General features: G+C 41.2%; 1 protein-coding gene across 4 annotated transcripts in view; it reads right to left on the bottom strand.

Moving 5' to 3' along the window:
• The window catches only part of MAPK12 (mitogen-activated protein kinase 12), a 32,740-nt gene extending 14,878 nt beyond the window's left edge, over positions 1–17,862 (bottom strand). For 3 of the 4 annotated variants that reach the window (XM_042018207.1, XM_042018210.1, XM_042018209.1), the window contains exons 1-4: positions 17,658–17,862; positions 16,829–16,958; positions 7,613–7,671; positions 6,109–6,220 (exon numbers count right to left, since the gene is read on the bottom strand). In XM_042018207.1, coding sequence (XP_041874141.1) covers positions 6,109–6,220; positions 7,613–7,671; positions 16,829–16,958; positions 17,658–17,773 — 417 coding nt within the window. In that variant the 5' untranslated portion in view covers positions 17,774–17,862. The remainder of the gene's footprint in view (positions 1–6,108; positions 6,221–7,612; positions 7,672–16,828; positions 16,959–17,657) is intronic. The other variant, XM_042018208.1, reaches the window with a different exon arrangement.

Genomic DNA, 17,862 nt, shown 5'->3' with positions numbered 1-17,862 from the left:
AGTTAACATGAGTGAAGTGCCTTGGAGCACAGGAGCTCTGTGCATTATCCTAAAGATGACTTTTGGTAGCATGCATAAATCCTGGAATGCAAGCTTCAGATCATGCTAGGAAGTCATCCAACAATCATCTAAATTTTAAGCATTCTTTTCTGTATATGTAATCTCTACATAAAATAAAAAGCTAATCAAAAGGGAATTAGCAAAGACTCGGGAGACTGTGGTCTAGGCAACATGCAGAATGAAAATGAAAAGCATCTTGGCAGGGAAGTAAAAACTGAAGAGGAAATGAGTCAGAGGGGGAAGGAAAAGCAGAGAAGCAGAAAAAATCGAGCATAAATGTGAACAAAAGGCAGCAAATACAGATGAGAAAAGGAGAGAACTAGCAGTAGGTAAATCTTACCATAAGTATGGCAAAAGAAGCTTGAACAGGTGTTTGTGTGGCCCAAGAGCTGTCTGTCCCTTCTCAAGTACTATGAATAGAGAGAGGACTGACAGCCACCTCCCCAGACCTCTATGAACAGGAGGCATTCCTGCAGAAGGGGGACCCAAGACTGAAAGCTCCAGTCTCTTTCCACCTACACAGAGAGACATTTATGTTTAGCTTGCCTTCTGCACTCCTTGACAATACACAGCTTTTCTGTCAAACAACAACAAAAAAGAAATTATGAAAGCCCTTCCAAGATGCAAGCTTGCACTTAAGTAAAATTTAATGCCTGACTAAGGCCCAACTAGGAAACAAAGGAGAGGCGCATCATTGTTTTTAAGTGGTGTCACATCACATTGAGTTCTGATAAATTACAAGGCTTGAAAAAGGAAGAAAATGAATATTTCATTCACTGTAGAAAAAAGACAGTAAAATAAGAGCTGACAAAAAAGAACTGTACAGTCTTGCAGAGCAAAGGCTGAAGAATTGATACAAATCTTCACAAACTCAGTATGAACTTTCTCTTGCCCTCAATTTATACATGATTTTTAAAATCAAGCCTGTTGAGCACTTTGTATACAGCCAATCCAGAACCAGCCTACAGATAGAATGTAGAAATGAAGCCTGCAAGGAAACAACTGGGGGGCTTAGCAAAAATCTCCCTTATCCCTTCACAATACATCAGTCATGCAGTTTTTCCTACATGCATTTAACTGTCACATGTAAACAGGTTGTTACAGTAGGATTTGAAATGTGACAAAAATAATGAACAGCCTTCTTGCCTTTGACCAGACATAAATACAGATACCATGAAGATCTTATATACTTTACAAAGGACAAATGCACATTGCAGGTTACATCTTTAACACAAAAAAAACCTCTTCAGAATAGATGCCATCAAAGTTAAAAGGTGAAAAACAAAGTCATCATACAAATGAGAGGCTAAGTTTGAGAAGCTGAATGAGTTTTACCACAAACATCTACAGGGCGGCATACTCCTCCTTCCCAGGTGTTGCAAGCACTTTTCCCTTATATTGCCTCAACTGAGCACTAGCTAAGTTTATGTTTGTTCCCTATGACCCGCCAAAAAAGCAATCCAAGTAAACACAGAAGGGCTGTCTTTAACCCAGATACAGTAGACCTTAAAAAGTACAAGATTTTCATGCAAAACTTGGCTAACCCTTTCTTAAACAGCTAATTTACTGGTATCTGTAAAAGAATAAACAAATTACTGACTCATTTTCTTTTTCCTCTGCATGCTAGCAACACTGCTTTTTTTTTTAAACACATTTCCTAGCACAGACAGGGCTACAAGAATGTGCCTTAAACACTGGACTACTCCTACTTCTTAAAAATATTTCCAGCTAGGTGTGTATTTCTGGCTGAAATGGTTCAACGAGAATCCAAAATTTAATGGAACAGATACAGCAAAGACTGTTCTCCAGAGTTTGCTGAGTAATATGAAATAACAAAACAGTCTAGTAGATGAATAATATTTTATTTCCTGCTGGTAATTTTGAGGTAAGTACAGATGTGCTCTCAAAAACACGGGGTAAGAAACTATTCAGGCAAACCATTTCTTACAGAAGATCTATCACCGTTACTATCTCAGCATCCCTGCTGGTTGCTATGTAACTGCTTTTATTCTTATGTCCCTCCCAGAGGAGACAGTCCTTCATGAACACTTTCAGCATGTGTTCTTTACACAGGATGCAGTCCTTTAGGAGAGGACTGCTCCAGTGTGGATCCCCCATGGACCACAGGTCTTGCCACATAACTTGCCAGGGGCCTGCTCCAGCACAGGCTCTCTGTGGCCTGGCTGCAGTTTCATTTAGGGCACATGCCTGGGCCCCAGCATGGGGTCCTCCATGGCTGCTGTGTGGATATCTGCTCTGTCATGGTCCTCCTGTGCCGCCTCCTGTGCAGCCTGTGCCACCATTGCCTTCACAGCCTGCAGGGAAATCTCTACTCCAGCACCTGTAGCATCTTCTCCCCCCCTATTCTCACTGACCCTGGTGCCTGCAGGGCTGTTTCGCATTTTCTCACTCCCCTCTCACAGCTGCTGCACAGCAATTTTTTACCCCTCCTGAATCTATTACCACAGCTGTGCCATGCATTTTGCTGATGGGCTCAGCTTTAGCCAGCAGCAGGTCTGCCTTGGAGCCAGCTGGAACATGGTTCAACATGGAGGCACTTCCTGGTGTCTTCTCACAGAAGCCACACCCCTGCAACCTCCACTAACAAACAAACCCTGTCACAAACTTGCCCAATATATCCCCTTAAATTCCTACTGTTTTCTTCCTCTTTTCTTCCTTCAACCACACACAGTTGCTCCATGTGGATTCCAGATTTTCTGATTCACAGACTTCAGCATCAACCTTTGGGGCCACAAGTGCTGCTCTGTTGGTACATTATCTGTCAGATAATGTACATCACTAGGACCAAAATATGTTTCTAAGCCATTTCACTGGCTTAGACTTAATTAAATTAATTATTCATCCTTTCCACTACATTCAACCTAAGCTAATTATTTACAGTTCATATATTGCTTGCCTGTAAAGTTAATACAAATGATGTTTTTAATCCCTAGCGAATAGCATACCTCTCCTGGAAACCTCCTTCCCAGACAGTTACATCAACTTAAACAGACCACTCCACTTACACAGTCCTTGAGAGAACACTTACTAGGACAGTTTTGTGACCAGGGAACTAACGACAAAACTGAAATCATAACTCCACATTTGAAGTCCAGGTGAGAGGTGAATTCCCTCAAGTTTAAATACAAACAATTTCCCCAAACCTGGCTTTAGTTTATCTGACTTTACTTCCAGCATTTGTAAAATGGGAATTATTGCACTTAAATGCGCAACTGTAGAACACAAAGGATAATTACTCAGCATATGTAAAAAGCTATGTGAGCAAAAATCTACTAAAATACGAACACAAAATCCAGGGTAGGATCAAAGAGAAATCAATAATGCAGGACTCAACAAAAATGTGTATTTATTATGTTTTGTGATGGGAGTAAAACAATTTTGACCTTCTGTATTTAAGTGCTGAGAGACAACAGAATCGTGGTTATGCTGTTCCTGATGTTCACGTTCAGGCACAGCATGCTGCTCTGCTGCATTAACTAGTTTTTAATAGCGTTTGGCAATGCCAGTACAGATCTGGATGAATCTGCATCCTGATGGATGTGCCAGACTTTCCTGTATCAAAATCAGGTCTGTATTTCCACTGCACAAGCACATCCCTACACTGACTTCACTTACCTGTACAAGCACAGAGGAAATTCTGCCCATACATTGTGTGTTGCAGGCACAGGACCATAAAACCAAAATTGTACAGAGCCAGCAGCAGCCAAGGAATGACATTTAATTTAAGACACTGCCATTCCACAGCCTCCTTACACCATGTGTCTCCAGAGCAGCAACGGGAATTAAACAGCCGTCACTGCAGGAGAGCCTGGATAAAGTCTGCAGACCTTGGTCAAGGTTTTTCTTCTCTTGGAACTGTGTCACCAAAAGAAAAAAGTAGTAAGGAAGTAGTAGCCTTTTTATGATCAACAGCTGTGTATACCCAAAAGGTAAACACAGTAATTTAAGAACTGTAGTACCAATATAGACCAAGAATCATTTCCACATCTCATTAACATAGGTTATAGATAAAAACAGGGAGCTTAAAGAGTATCTTCTTTTTGCATTGTAAGACCATGAACTTCAATATACACAGTCCAATTTTTAAAAGCCAAATAGAAGAAAAAAGGAGTAGTAATAATAAACGGCATTTAGCAAAAGATGAGGAACAAAAACATACAAAACCCATCATAGCTACTACATTTAGAATCATTCTTGTGAGAGTCAGTTAAATTCAAGATTATCTCGTTTTGCTATAGCTGTAAGCTCTGCAGTCCACAGAAGTAAAATATCTAAGAGATAAAAGAGAGATGAATATTAACATTATTTCTGAGAAAGAACAGAGGATTAACATTCAGGCTTACTATCTGTAAAGAAAAAAATCATGAGCAAGCCCAACAACTAACTTACAGATGGCATTTGGTAATACTTTTTATTTAAGAAAATGATACGTTGAAATCATTATTCTTCCCAAGACTTACTGGAAGAGCTACAAGATGAAGCTTTCCTACACAGTTCAAAACTAGACAAATCTTCACGGTCCCTTATAGTCTTTTATGGATCCTTCCTAATTTCACAGTGTAAAACAAGGGCACATAATAAAAACCTATACTAGAAGTCAAGATCAAGCAAAGGTGGCAGGAGGCAAGAACTCCTAGGGAAACCAAAACATAAAAAAGTGTACGTGAGGTGGAAGCAGAGTCAGGTCACCCTGCAGGAATGTGGAGACACTGCCCAAGGGTGCAGAGATGGAATTTGGAAAGGCAAAGCCCTCTTGGTCCTGAACCTGGTAAGAGACACAAAGGTCAACGTGAAAGGCTTCTACATGCAAACTGGGAGCAAAACCAAAACTGGGGAAAACACAGGCAACTGCACCAGGGGCATGAAAAAGCCAAGGTACTCATGGTCATCAGGAGATGTTCCTTATGATGATAAGAAAGCAAATATTGCTCATGTCTTCAAAAGGGTAAGGAAGAAGAGGATCAAGAAAGGCCGGTCAGCTGCACCTCACTCTCTGGGAATGTAATAAGCAAGTAATTCTGGAAATCATTTCCAAACATTACAAGGACAAAGAACTGATTGGCAGTAGTCAACAGGGATTTACAGAAGAAAATCACACCTGATAGCCCATTAGCCTTCTGTGATAAGACAACTGGCTTGGTGGATGACAGGAGGGCAGACAGTGTTGTTTACCTTGACTCGAACAAGGCTTTTCGAATTTTCTCATAACACCCTGAGAGACAGGGGAATCTAACAGGAGTTAGATTAATGGACAGTGACTGAACTGCCTTGATCAAAGGGTTGTGATCAGTGGCAGGAAGTCCAGCAGGAGGCCCACCATCAGCTGTGTCCCCCTTAGGGTTAGTACCGAAGTCAGTCCTGTTTAACATCGTCATTGCTGACGTGGATGATGGGACAGAGCGTTCCCTCAGCAACTCAGCAAATAATGCAGAACTGAGAACAATATTCACACCCCAGATGATTGTGCTGCCATTTAGTGAGACCTCCACAGGCTGAGGAAATGGGCTGACGGGAATCCACCAAAGTTCGACAGAAACCTGGGAAGAAATAACCCCATGTGCCAGACAAGGCCAGAGATTGACCAGCTTGGCAGAGAAGGACCTGCGCCCCTGCACCAAAGACAACCAAAAGCCTCATGCATTAGGCAGAGGATTGCCAGCAACTTGAGGGAGGTGATCCTTTCCCTTTTCTCAGCTCTGGTGAGACACACCTGGAATGCTGTGCTCAGCTATGGGCTTCCCAGTTAAAGAGAGACACTGAAGCAAACCCAGTGAAGCTTCATGATGACGATGATGGGACTGTACCATCCAATGTAAAACAAGAAACAGAGAGCCAGGATTTTTTAGCTGTAAAAATATACTTTATATAATAAATTCATATAATGGGTTTTATTTAATATATATTCTTTTACTATACAAGGTGAGATAAATTTTAACCTGCTATTAAATTATAAGTATTTATAGTTCTCCATAACAGTTTGGTAGGAAAAAAGACTGTGAAATCGAAATAGTAGTAGGACTGGCAAACCTTTAAGCCTTTCAACATCTGATACACCAGGAACTGGATTCGATCTTCAGTTAATTTCTCGTGCTTCATTATCTTACTCAAGTCTGTTCCCATAAATGGCATGACGAGGTAGCTTAAAACAAAACAAACAAATAAAAAACCAAAACAAAGCAAAAACAAAACCAAAAAAACCCCCACAAAGCCCCCACAAAAAACCAAAAAACCAAACAAACGCAACCCCCAAAAAATGAAAGAAAACCAAACAGATTAGCTTGATTAACTTTGTCACGTAAATTTAAACATAGATGTATATGTTATAATCCACTTACAACATTAAATTATAGATCATTCCATTTACCAAACAATTCCTTCATCACCCTCCTACCCTCCAAGCCTGTTTTTATCTGATTGTCATAAAGAGGTATTGCCCAGTTCTGTCACTGATTATGGAAATTTGCTAGTTATCAGAACTAGCTTAGAAAGAAGCTAACCAAAACCGTTGTGATATTTCAAAGACTGCTACACAGAAAACTAAGACATTCATGCAAGGCAATGTCTCTCACAATCATGACCACCTCATTGAGCTAGAAAAATTTGGAGGATGATTTTAAGGTCTCATTTAAAACACAGTGCTTCAATGCTCATCACATACATGTGCATTCTATTACATATGCTGTATAAAATCCTAGCACAATAAACAATATGGATAACATTCCTCATCAATATGAACACATGCTCCACGTCTTCTGTACTTCATTTTCTACATTTTTCTGTCAGATAGCTTTCTTTGTTAACATATAAATACACAAGGTTGTTTAGGAAACATAGCTACACTAGATTAAATCCAGAACAGTTCTAACACAGGAAATCTACATTAAGCCCAAAAGGATTTCTGAGCATTGTTTCTCTAGCAACTTCTTCTAATTCACAAGAATTGCAGCAGTAAACAAGTAAAACAGCAGACATGTTAAACATCTTGTGTCTGAGATGCCACCAAAAGGTCAGTGAGATGTGGTAGAAACAACCTGTATCAGGTGCTGTTTGGACCACTGACTGGGAAAACAGTCACAGGGCACAACAGACCAAAATGCAGATAAACACAAAAAAATTCAGCAGCATCAGCACTTCTTAACTGATCCTTGAATTAGGATGGTTCCCACTGAGATGTGCCGTGTAGTAGGGATAACTTTCAGCCTACCTGATTGGGTTAAGAATTGTCCTACCATTTGAGAAACCTGGGCCTTAGGGTAAGAAATCAATACTCGAAAGGTGGATTAGGAAATTCACCAAACTGCCATTTACTAGGGCTGAAAGAAGTACATACCTCGTAGGACAGGAAACTGGTTCTAATGACAACCTGAAAACCCCAGCTCATCAAAGCTGCATGTAAGAGTTATATTAAGATGAAACTCAGAAAAAAAAAGTCCATGAAGCAACGATTTTGAAATTCTCTATTTAAAAAGCAACAATGCTCCTGCACAAGCAACAATGCTCTTCTCCAAAACACAAACAACTTGGAACTTACAAGTCATTAAACTTCTCCAGTGTTACATCTGGTGTGAAGACATCCAAAATTCCAATGACCTAAAAAAACCCAATAAAATATTAATGATTGATTTGACACAATAAAGTCTAAATCACCTAATAAATGAAAAAATATAATCCAAAACATTTCCACAGTGAGACATTAGCTACAGGCATAAATATGGCAGAAAGAATACCTAAAATAGTGCCAGGATTTATTTGCTAGATTTTATAACTCAGAGGGCAGCTTTACCCTGTGATACAAAATATAAGAAGTATCTACTGGAACTAAAAGTTTGGAGGCTAACAGTTTTATGTAAGAGGAGACAGTATTTTATCACTTGAACTACTGAAGGGTTGAAAATAAACCAGACAAATCAGTCCATAATATGAAGCACTCATAAGTGCTCCCCACCTAGCTGGGCTTGCTGCTTATTAATGAAGTACACTTTAAACATCCTCTAATTTCAGTAACAGGGTAATTTAGGTACATAGACTACAATAGCTAATTGGAAATACAAAGAAGAAACTAGAACTAAACTGGTTTTACTGAGAAAAAATTAGCAAGAACTTTATATGATTTACTGTGGCTCATACATTAGGTTCTCCAAAGAGCTTTTTTTGTCAAACAAAGGCATTCTATCACTGAACAGAGAAATAACAATCTAGTAAAATGGATTTTCCACCACAGCTTTTCCTATTAGTATGGTTTTTGGGAGAACTATACAAACTGACTGGGTACATTACACTAAATACCAATGCTTCTTTCAAGCCCATTAAACACCAGAAAATTAAATATACACAACTCAATGCCCGAAAAGAAGTAGCTGGAATTATCTAAAGCCAGACTTTAGTTTAGATGCTGCTTAATCCAGGCAGTGCCAAAATAACACAGGCTTTTAGAGCTGTTTCTTTTCTACCTCTGCTCCTAATTCACGACCATTTCTGTCTGTTCAGAGGAAGACTGAGAGTGCTTGTGGCGCTTCCCAGGTGCAGGCTGCTATGTCACAGATTCACAAAATAGAATTCTGAGTTGGAAGGGACCCATGAGGACCATCAAGTGCAACTCTTAAGTGAATGGCCTGTACAGGGATTGAACCCACAACTTTGGCATTATCAGCATCATGGGGCTGTGCAGGGCTTTGCTAGAAAGCAAGCTAGAAGACTAATAACCTTTATAACCTTGTTCAACTCTATCTTTGTGGCCACACACACATCAGATCATACATCAAGAACTGTTCATCCAAATCAGGTATCTTTAAAAAAAAAAGTGAAAATAAAGAGAAGCATGAGCAGAAATGAAGGGGGGAAATGCAAGAAAAGGACAACTTCCTTTGTTTAAAGCTTTAAATAAAAATCGCCAACCATGATGAAATCTTTACTGCACGTATTTTTAGTCTTTCCACATTAAGGGCCAACTACTACAGTTAGCCTGGATATTATCAAAATGTCACAATGATGAAGATAGAAAAACTAATAAAGATGAAGGCAGAAAATTACAACTCCCTTTCTCTGTAGCCACATATATCTTTGAAAAGAAGTCACTAATAATATTTACCTCGGACTGTTATATGAAACTAACTCAAGAAGAATGCACCAAGGCATTATCAGGCATCCCCTGTGAAACACAGGAGCATGAAGAACATGTTTCCATACAGAACACACCAGCCCCAAAACACACTAAAGAAGTTCACTAACATTCTAAAGCGTAGCCATTCCAGTACACAGAGCTCCTGATACTTAATGCTGCCTGATGTACACTACTGCTGAGGTAAGGTCACAGACTCATGGAGACAGACCTATCACTGCTGCAAATCCTCTACAGCAAATGAAGCCACCAAGACCAATGCCCAGCTCCTGAAGAAGGGAATTTTAAATAATGAACCAGAAAACTCTTTAAACATGCCAAGGATTTTGCAATACTACTTCTCTTGCTTTACAAATCAGGTTTTCTAAGAATCCTGAAATCCATCTTAAATGTCCAAAATTGTAAGACATACTAATAGCTAATAAATTTCAAAATAAAAGTGAAGGGACTAATTTCCTTTTCCTCAGAGATCTTTATTTAATAGCTGTGGTTTGGGATTATCTTCCTGTACTGGAGCAGAGTCATTCATATTTCCATTCAGGCCAGAGATTTTTGCAGCTATATTAAGCACAAGGAAGTATGGGATAAAATAAATCCTTTGAGGAAGATACAACTCCAGCTACTTGTTCAGGAAAAGGGAAAGAATTGAACGAAGTGTAGTCAACTCCCTCCTTTATAATATGATGGAAAAATCTGTTTCTGTCTGAAATGCTCTCAATAAAGACAGTATTTGTAAAGAACTTTATGATACTTAAAATATAATGTTCCAGCACAAAGTAAACCACCATAAACAATCACAAGAATAATTTATTTTTCATAGTGTTGCCTATATGAAATGTAACAGAGATATCTATGAAACCTTCTGTAAATGTATTTGTGGTATTAATCAGCACAATTACTGACACTATCAGAGATGGAAGCCCATCTGAGGAATGAACCCAGCAGAGTCTGCAATGGCAATGAAAAGCATCTGTGGAAATCAACAGCAGTGCTGCCTTTTCAGGGTCTTATTTTTACCCCTATTAACTCTGCCAAAAGTCAATTTCTCAAATAAATAAGCCCACAAAGAATGCATCTACTGTACATTTGACTGAAAAATAACCTGGATTTCTTCAGCCTCCACTGAAGCACTTCAACAGCTTTTATCTCAAGGACAGGGTGTAAACACTATGGAACTCCCACAGAACCACTGATTGGTTCGGGTTGGAAGGGACCTTTAAGCTCATGTAGTTCTAACCCCTTACCATGAGCAGGGACACCTTCCACTAGACCAGCTTGCTCAAAGCCCCATCCAACCCAGCCTTGGGCACTTCCAGGGATGAAGCATCCACAACTTCTCTGAACAACCTGTGCCAGTGCCTCACAGTAAAGAATTTCTTCCTTATGTCCAATCTAAATCTACCCTCTTTCAGTTTAAACTATTGTCCCTTGTCCTGTCACTACATGCCCTTGTAAAAAGTTCCTCTCCAGCTCTCTTGAAGTCCTCTTTGTGTACCAGAAGGCTGCTCTAAGGTCCCTCCAGAGCCTTCTCTTCTCTGGGGGGAACAACTCCAGTCCTCCCAGACTGTCTTCATAAGGGAGATGCTCCATCTTCCTGAAGTGCAAACCCACAAAACTACCCATCTACTGGTCTGACTTGTTTTCCACAGGTATACATTTACTTTGAAGCCAGTGGGGGGGGTGAGTAGCAGCATTTCCATCCTTTCTTAACCCTACTGTGTGTGTTCCCTGACCACACTCACCAACTTTAACTACTGTTAACAAATAAATAACAGATTCACATTGGTGAGGTGGTTTCTGCCCTTCCCTTCTCAGCTGCCTCCTTTTCCAACAGCAGAGCACAACGGTGAATAGCTCCTCATCTCTGCCCTCCCCTGCACTTTGATGTATTGGATTACTTCTATTCAAGGACTGACCCATTACATTTCTGTAAAAGACATTTTCTGATGTAAGCAGCAGTACATCAAGAAAAAACCTGAATCTAGTATAAATTAATAAGTAATGTAGGTTATGTCTCTCATACAGTAAGTGCTGCTTTATCTTGCAGATTTTATGCATGAAAACACAGTGAAGTTGAGTGGCTTTAGCACTCAGGCTAAACATGCAAGTACATTTCTTAAGAGAGAGCCTTGCTAGGGTGCACTGAACTATGTATTATGCTGCATTAAATTTTCTGCAGGATTAACTTCATGTTCCTGTGCTGATCTACATCATGGGCACCTGCATCCTTTTATTACACTAAGAACTCTCCATCTTTTTAAAATTTTAACTACTCATGCCAGGGCTTGCACCACAGTCACCTTTCTTCCTCACAGAGTACCAACACATGAGATGAAGAATGCCTGCAAGACCTCCTTTTCTTTTCTCCTGCCAGTCAGCACACTGGCATACCCATGAGCATCACCACACTCTTCCTTCAAAGGATTAATATGTAACACTGGACAGATTCAAATCCTGCAGACAGACTCATCTTCATCTCTAGATTGGATGGCAATCAAAAGAGAAAGTTTGGGTTTCAGTGCTGTTTTTCTTATTTTCATTTCATGGAATAAGCTCATCGGTCTGCTTTATTAGTACCCAAGGCTGGGTGTGAATAAATGGCTATCAGCTGAAACCCAGCCTACATAAAACATCTATTAGTCAGATTAGGAAAATAAGCAAAAATGACAACAGATACCCCTATGTTGATTTATTGACCTTTGAATACCAAAATAAAATTACTCCAGTGTCCTGTTAGCTCCCTAGATGTGCTAAGCTTTCAGCCAGCAGAAAAGCAGACAGGAGTGTTTCTCCCTTACAAATTTTTGACAGCAATAAACCGTCCAGTTATAACTGTGTTTTTGCTTTCATAAGGACCAATAAGGAGATTTACCATTTCCAGACAGGATTCCTGAATTGCACTTTACTGGCATATATGTACCCAAAGAATGTGAATTTTTAGCTGGTGCAGTCCTGCAGGACTTGCTGCAGGAAACCTCCTCTAACACAGTAAGCACACTCTCAGCCATTAAGGCATCACTCATCTACAACTCCCTTGTTGGTCTGATTTTGCACACTGCAGATGCTGTTGTTTTCCACTGCTCATGTCAGGCTAGATGAACTGCAAAAAGTGACAGATTTAAGATTTTTCTCAAGCAGGAACACAGCCTGACCCATTATTTTCTCTGGAACTAATTCCTCCTGTGGTTGACACTGTGTAAGTGTAAATAAAAAGCTCAACATTTTTTCAAAATAAAAAAGAAAACAATTAAAAAGCAGTCAACCTGAAAGTGCATCATCCTCAAAAATGTAACTGTAGAGAGACAGGTAATTTAGTGTCTGTTGGGTATCCAATTCCTTGCAAAGTGGAAAAAAAAGCTTCATGTTTCTCATAATGCAAAACACACACTGGTCTTCACATGTGGGAATACACCAGAGAATAATTTCTACTCTGAGCAATGAATGAGAGCATAATATAGAGTACCTTTAAACAATTACTGCAGTGGCCTCTTACATACAGAGTTTCTAGGAAGGGAAAACATCTGTAGAGTATTAACTGACCCAAGAAATGTTTAATGGGCATTTGTCAGAAATTTTACACCAAAAACACATTGAGAATTTAATTGGCAGAATTGCGTCAGAATTCCCATGGGTGCCTATATGTACATGGGTATATACATATGTACACATGGGTATTTACATATGTACACACACCACACTTCGATAAAGTCCACACTTTGTTCTGACAGGAGCCACCAGCATGAGCTCTTCTCTTCCTCTCTCCAGTGCCATCTCCCTTTGCCAGCTATTCTGCACTCCTGCTTGAAAACTTCTCTTAACAAGCTGGAGGTGAGCAGGGCGCCAGGGCTGGACCACTGCAAACAACTGTCCAGCTGCACTTGTTTCAACAAAAGAGGGTATCAAGGTATCACTTACAGTCCAAATGTGTTAGAAAATCCAAGTTATTTGCCAAAAGAAACTAAATGTTCTGCATCTCCACTTACTTGTCTGACTTTCGCACTGCATACACAGACATCTCCATTAACTGCAGAAGAATACACAAATACAGAGCTATGCAAATGTTTGAGAGCTAAAGCCAGGGCCAAAGTTAGCATGCTGGCCATATTCTTACTGCTTTTGGTTCTAAGCCAGTGCCATAACAGATAAGTTTTAAAGGTCCTCATTTTAAATGAATTCAAAATGGACAGAAACACAGAACAGAAAAAGCACTACTAGAAAGTATTTCCTAAAGGTATAAAGACTCTGTACAAGAGCCAACAGATGTGAAAGAAATAATCAAGAGCTGCTAAGGTTGTAATGGGATGAATACTACAAACTAGCATGATTAAATGACGGAGTAAAACAACCCCAAGCAGTGCTTCCTTCATTCTGCCTTAGCTGTGTTTATTCCTCATTTCCATACCATGCCCTCCCCTGTGCCAGCTATTTATGCAGCTACAGAGTGATCCAGCAGCTTATCCCACTGGAAACAAACTTTTCTTTTCGGCAATGTTGTAGGGATTGATCTGGGTTAAACTGCTTCTTTGGTAGTAGAAGCAGCTTATGAAGTTTGGGAAACATCCTGGGTCCTCTCAAATTAAAAGCCCTACCCCCCCAAAAAATAAACCCCAAAAAAAGCATACCAGTGTCATTAAAGACTGATTTATCTCTTAACAGCCAGATCTCATCCTCTTCACTCACAGCCTCTGTCCTTGGCCCTCAACAGCATTACTCCTTTGGACTTGTTTACAAAGGGTTGATGAGAAGTCCTGTGCGATCAAGTCCGCATGGTTTATATAGAAACATTCCTCGCCACATGGTCTCTGTAGAAATATGCATCACTACATTTACTTGAGAGCCATTATGGAGTGAAAAGGTCTAATGAAAGATGGTATGCCAGCAACCAGTCACCTCCTCCTGAAAATGCCTAAATACACAAGCAAATTCACCTGTGAGTTAGCTTCCCTACAAAGTAAAATATTTTGAATTCCATAAAATTCAGGAGAATTACTCCTGTATTTGCTTCTACAGGACTCCTGGTCATCCTAAAACCCCTCTACATAAAAAAGATGAGCATATTCCTCAAAGGGTATATAATGGAGGTCATCTAGGGTATTAAGCAGTAGTTTTCCTCCATTTTTATTCTGACATGCTGATGAGTTATATCACTGAGACACAGGTTTAATGGTATCTTCTGCTATCTTAATGAAGGATCAGAGCTGCTATTTTTAACACAATGTATCAGACCATTACAATTTCTTCCATCATTCTGAATAGAGCGTAAGATTAAATAAATTATGATAATGCATTGCTGCATGCTTAACACAAAAATTCCCTGAAAGCTACGAGGGGCAGAGATGGTCCTTTGAGAGGCAATCACAGTGAAACAAACAAAACATCACACTTTCCATTAAAGCCAACATGAAATTCCTTGTGATTACAGAAGTAATTTTGAAACAAAAACAGATAAGAAGAGTGAATTGGATGTAATTTTAACTATCAAATGAACAGAAGAAATTCTTTCCTGTGAGGGTGCTGAGACACTGGAATGGGTTGCCCAGAGAAGTTGTGGATGCTCCATCCCTGGAAGTGTTCAAGGACAGGTTGGATGGGCTTCTCGGCAACCTGGTTTAGTGAAAGGTGTCCCTGCCCACAGCAGAAAGGCTGGAACTAGATGGTCTTTCATATCCCTTTCAATGCAAGCCATTCTACGATTCTGTGATTGTATGAAATATGCAAAAAGCAGCTCTCTGACAGAATGGTCGTGGGTCAAAGAGGTCAGGCTGAATATCATGATGAGGAGCAATACTGCCATTCTGGTTTAATACTGGATGGGTGGAGCAGCTAAAGGAGTACCCTTGAGATCAGCTCGGGAACTGAAAATCCTAAAAGGCATGGTTGCTGCTCCTAATTCACCATGGGCAACACGACTGACAAAAGGCAGTGAGGCTAGGGTGGTGGATAGAAACTGTCTTGATGGCTGTACTACCATGTCAGTCTCATCTCAGATGGGTGGAATAGTCAGCTTCTGCCTCCAATCTCTGCAGGATCATTTATTCAGTCTTTGTTCTCTAATAAGTAGATGCCATAATTCACGTTAAAATCTTTCTTTAGTACATAAACCTCTTTTTTCTGGGGCCCAAACTGTTTCCTAAGACTGTAAATCATTCCATTCCTTCATATAGATTGATTTATAATTTGTACACATTGTGCTCATGTTCCCCAGTGAGCATTTTCTTCAGGACTCTTTCATTACCAATTGAGTCACAGTGGTGTTCTAGAGTATTATTCTAAAGGGCATACACTGCATAAAACCTGCTAGGAGTGGAAAATGCTCCCCAACAGATTATTCTGGGAAATGGAAGAAAAATAATCTCAGAATTCTGGACACAGTTAGAAGCTTGGCAACTGCATGGGCTGCTCCACTCCCAAATGTTCAGTAAAGAAAACGCTGAGAGTATTAAAGCCCATACACAGAAGTTTCCTGCAAACATTAACTCTTAACATGTGCAGCAGTGGTTATGAAGCAGCTACTGTGAAGTAATCAGACTAAAAGGTTTAGATTAAAATATACAAGCAGACAGTTTCTTAAACCTACAAAAGCTCTTCTTTCCTTCTGGACAGTCAGGATATCCCACAAATTATTCTTCAAACGAACCTAGTTAATACTCACAATATTAGTATTATAATGTTAAATGGTAAAGACTAGTTATTATTACCAATTTCTCCCATCCTCACTTTCTATCTCTCAGCTTTTTGTGAAGGCCCTCTGAATGGAGGTATGCTCTAATCTTCCACATCAACTAACATTTTAAACGATGTTCTTATGCATCATTTTAACAACTCCCTCCAAACTATCAGGCTTTTTATTTCATATGCATTCTTCATGAATAGCACTTAAAACTACTACTATGATCCTCCAAGCCCTTCTCACCTGGAATCCATGCTTTGACTCCACAAAAACTGTTTTCACACAAACTTCTTCAATTTTTTCCCTAAACCACTAAGCAGTATTGGGACCATGTATCTTTCTTTAACTTCTTTCAACACTTCTTTCTACAGCTGTTCTTCTTTCATGTTACATGGGAATTATGTGCAGAGTTCTATAAGCTATTCTCTGCTTCATAGTAAAGCAACTTGTTTAGTCATTTGTGGACTCTTCCCGTTTCACAGTAATACGAGCCTGAAACTTTCAAATGCTTCGTGAATGATCAAAAAAGAGAAAAATGCTAACCCCTCCTCAACGTTTGCACGTGTGCATCTTCATGCAAGCTCAGGGGAAAAAAAAAAAGAAAGAAAAAGAAGATGCTGGCACCTGAAACCTACAGACCCATGCTCTGTACTCTCCTGCAACTCACAGGAACACAGTGATGGAAACTGTAATTTCTGGTCTTTAATCCCTCTCGCTAGTGCTGAACAAATTGCACTGTGGTCCTAACCTTCCCCACCCAGTCTTTCCTACATGGAAATTAAGTGGTGTTTCCCACAGGATATTCTAGTTTGTGTGAACTGATGTTTGTAGGACAGGCAAAAGACAGGCTGAAAGATTCCAGAATTCCCTTCAGCTACACATCTGCCCTGTGCAAATCTAAATATTTTCTTTGATTTAAAGTGCCTAAGCTATGGTTTTGAGCTAATGACCCAACTCACGTTTTCATGCTTCATGTGTTTCAGGAGACGCAGCTCCCGGTAAGCTCGTTTGGCGAAGAGTTCAGACTGAAAGGGGCGGTACAATTTCTTAATGGCCACTTTGGTGCCACTTCTTCCATCGACGGCTGAGCTTTAAGGGAAAAGAAAGAGTTTGGTGAGCAAGGACCGAAGCAAGTCTGCGAACCAGAGCAACCCCGGCCGGCACCGAGCAGTGGCTGCATCCTGCCCCTCGCTGCCGGGCCCTCGGCCGGCAGCCCCCATGCCCTGGGGAAGACCACCTCCCCAGAGCACCTCTGCCAGCAGCCATCTCACTTCATTCGCCTGCCACACTCCGTGATGAAATGTAGACAAATACTAAAAGCTTTAAAGAGGAACAGCTAGAGAATGGGAAAAAAAAATACCCAAACCAAAAATAAGACAAAAAAATCCCACAAAACGCCCAAACCCACCACCAACGCAGACCCAAACCAAGAGGCCCGTCCAAAGGGCTACAACACCCCGGGCTTGGGGACACTGCCGCTCCGGGGTGCCGCGGGACGGACTCGGCAGCCGCGGGCAGCGCTCCCCGGGCACGGCTGGAACAGCGCTCCGGGCTCTGCTCGCCCCAGGGACGGAACACGCGTGGGTCGGCTCCCCCAGCGGGACAGCGGTGAGGCCAGGTGAGCAGCGGGGCCGCCCCTCTGCCCCCCTGGGGCCGGCGGCACCGGGCGGGTCCGGACAACAACCGGGAAAAGTTGGCAGAAGCAGCACGCCAGAGGGCCGGGCCCGGCAGCGTCCTCCCGGCCACCGCCACCGCCTCCGCCCGGACTGCCCCCGCCGCCCCGCTCACCACACGGCTCCGTAGGCGCCGGACCCCACAGGCTGCAGGTCCCGGTAGCGGTCCCGCACTTCCCAGAGGGTCTTGGTGATCTCCTGCCGGTAGAAGCCATTCTTGGGGGAGGACATGGCGCCGCCGACCCCCGCCGGCACGCGCCGACAAAGAGCCCGGGCCGCGGGAGCGGAGCGCCCAGCGCCGCCGAGCCGGGCTGCGCCGA

Source organism: Corvus kubaryi, unplaced genomic scaffold, assembly GCF_017639235.1.
Source record: "Corvus kubaryi isolate FWS band 111438036 unplaced genomic scaffold, C.kubaryi_AGA036_p1.0 137, whole genome shotgun sequence".
Lineage (NCBI taxonomy): Eukaryota > Metazoa > Chordata > Aves > Passeriformes > Corvidae > Corvus > Corvus kubaryi.
This window is presented reverse-complemented; position numbering and strand designations above follow the sequence as displayed.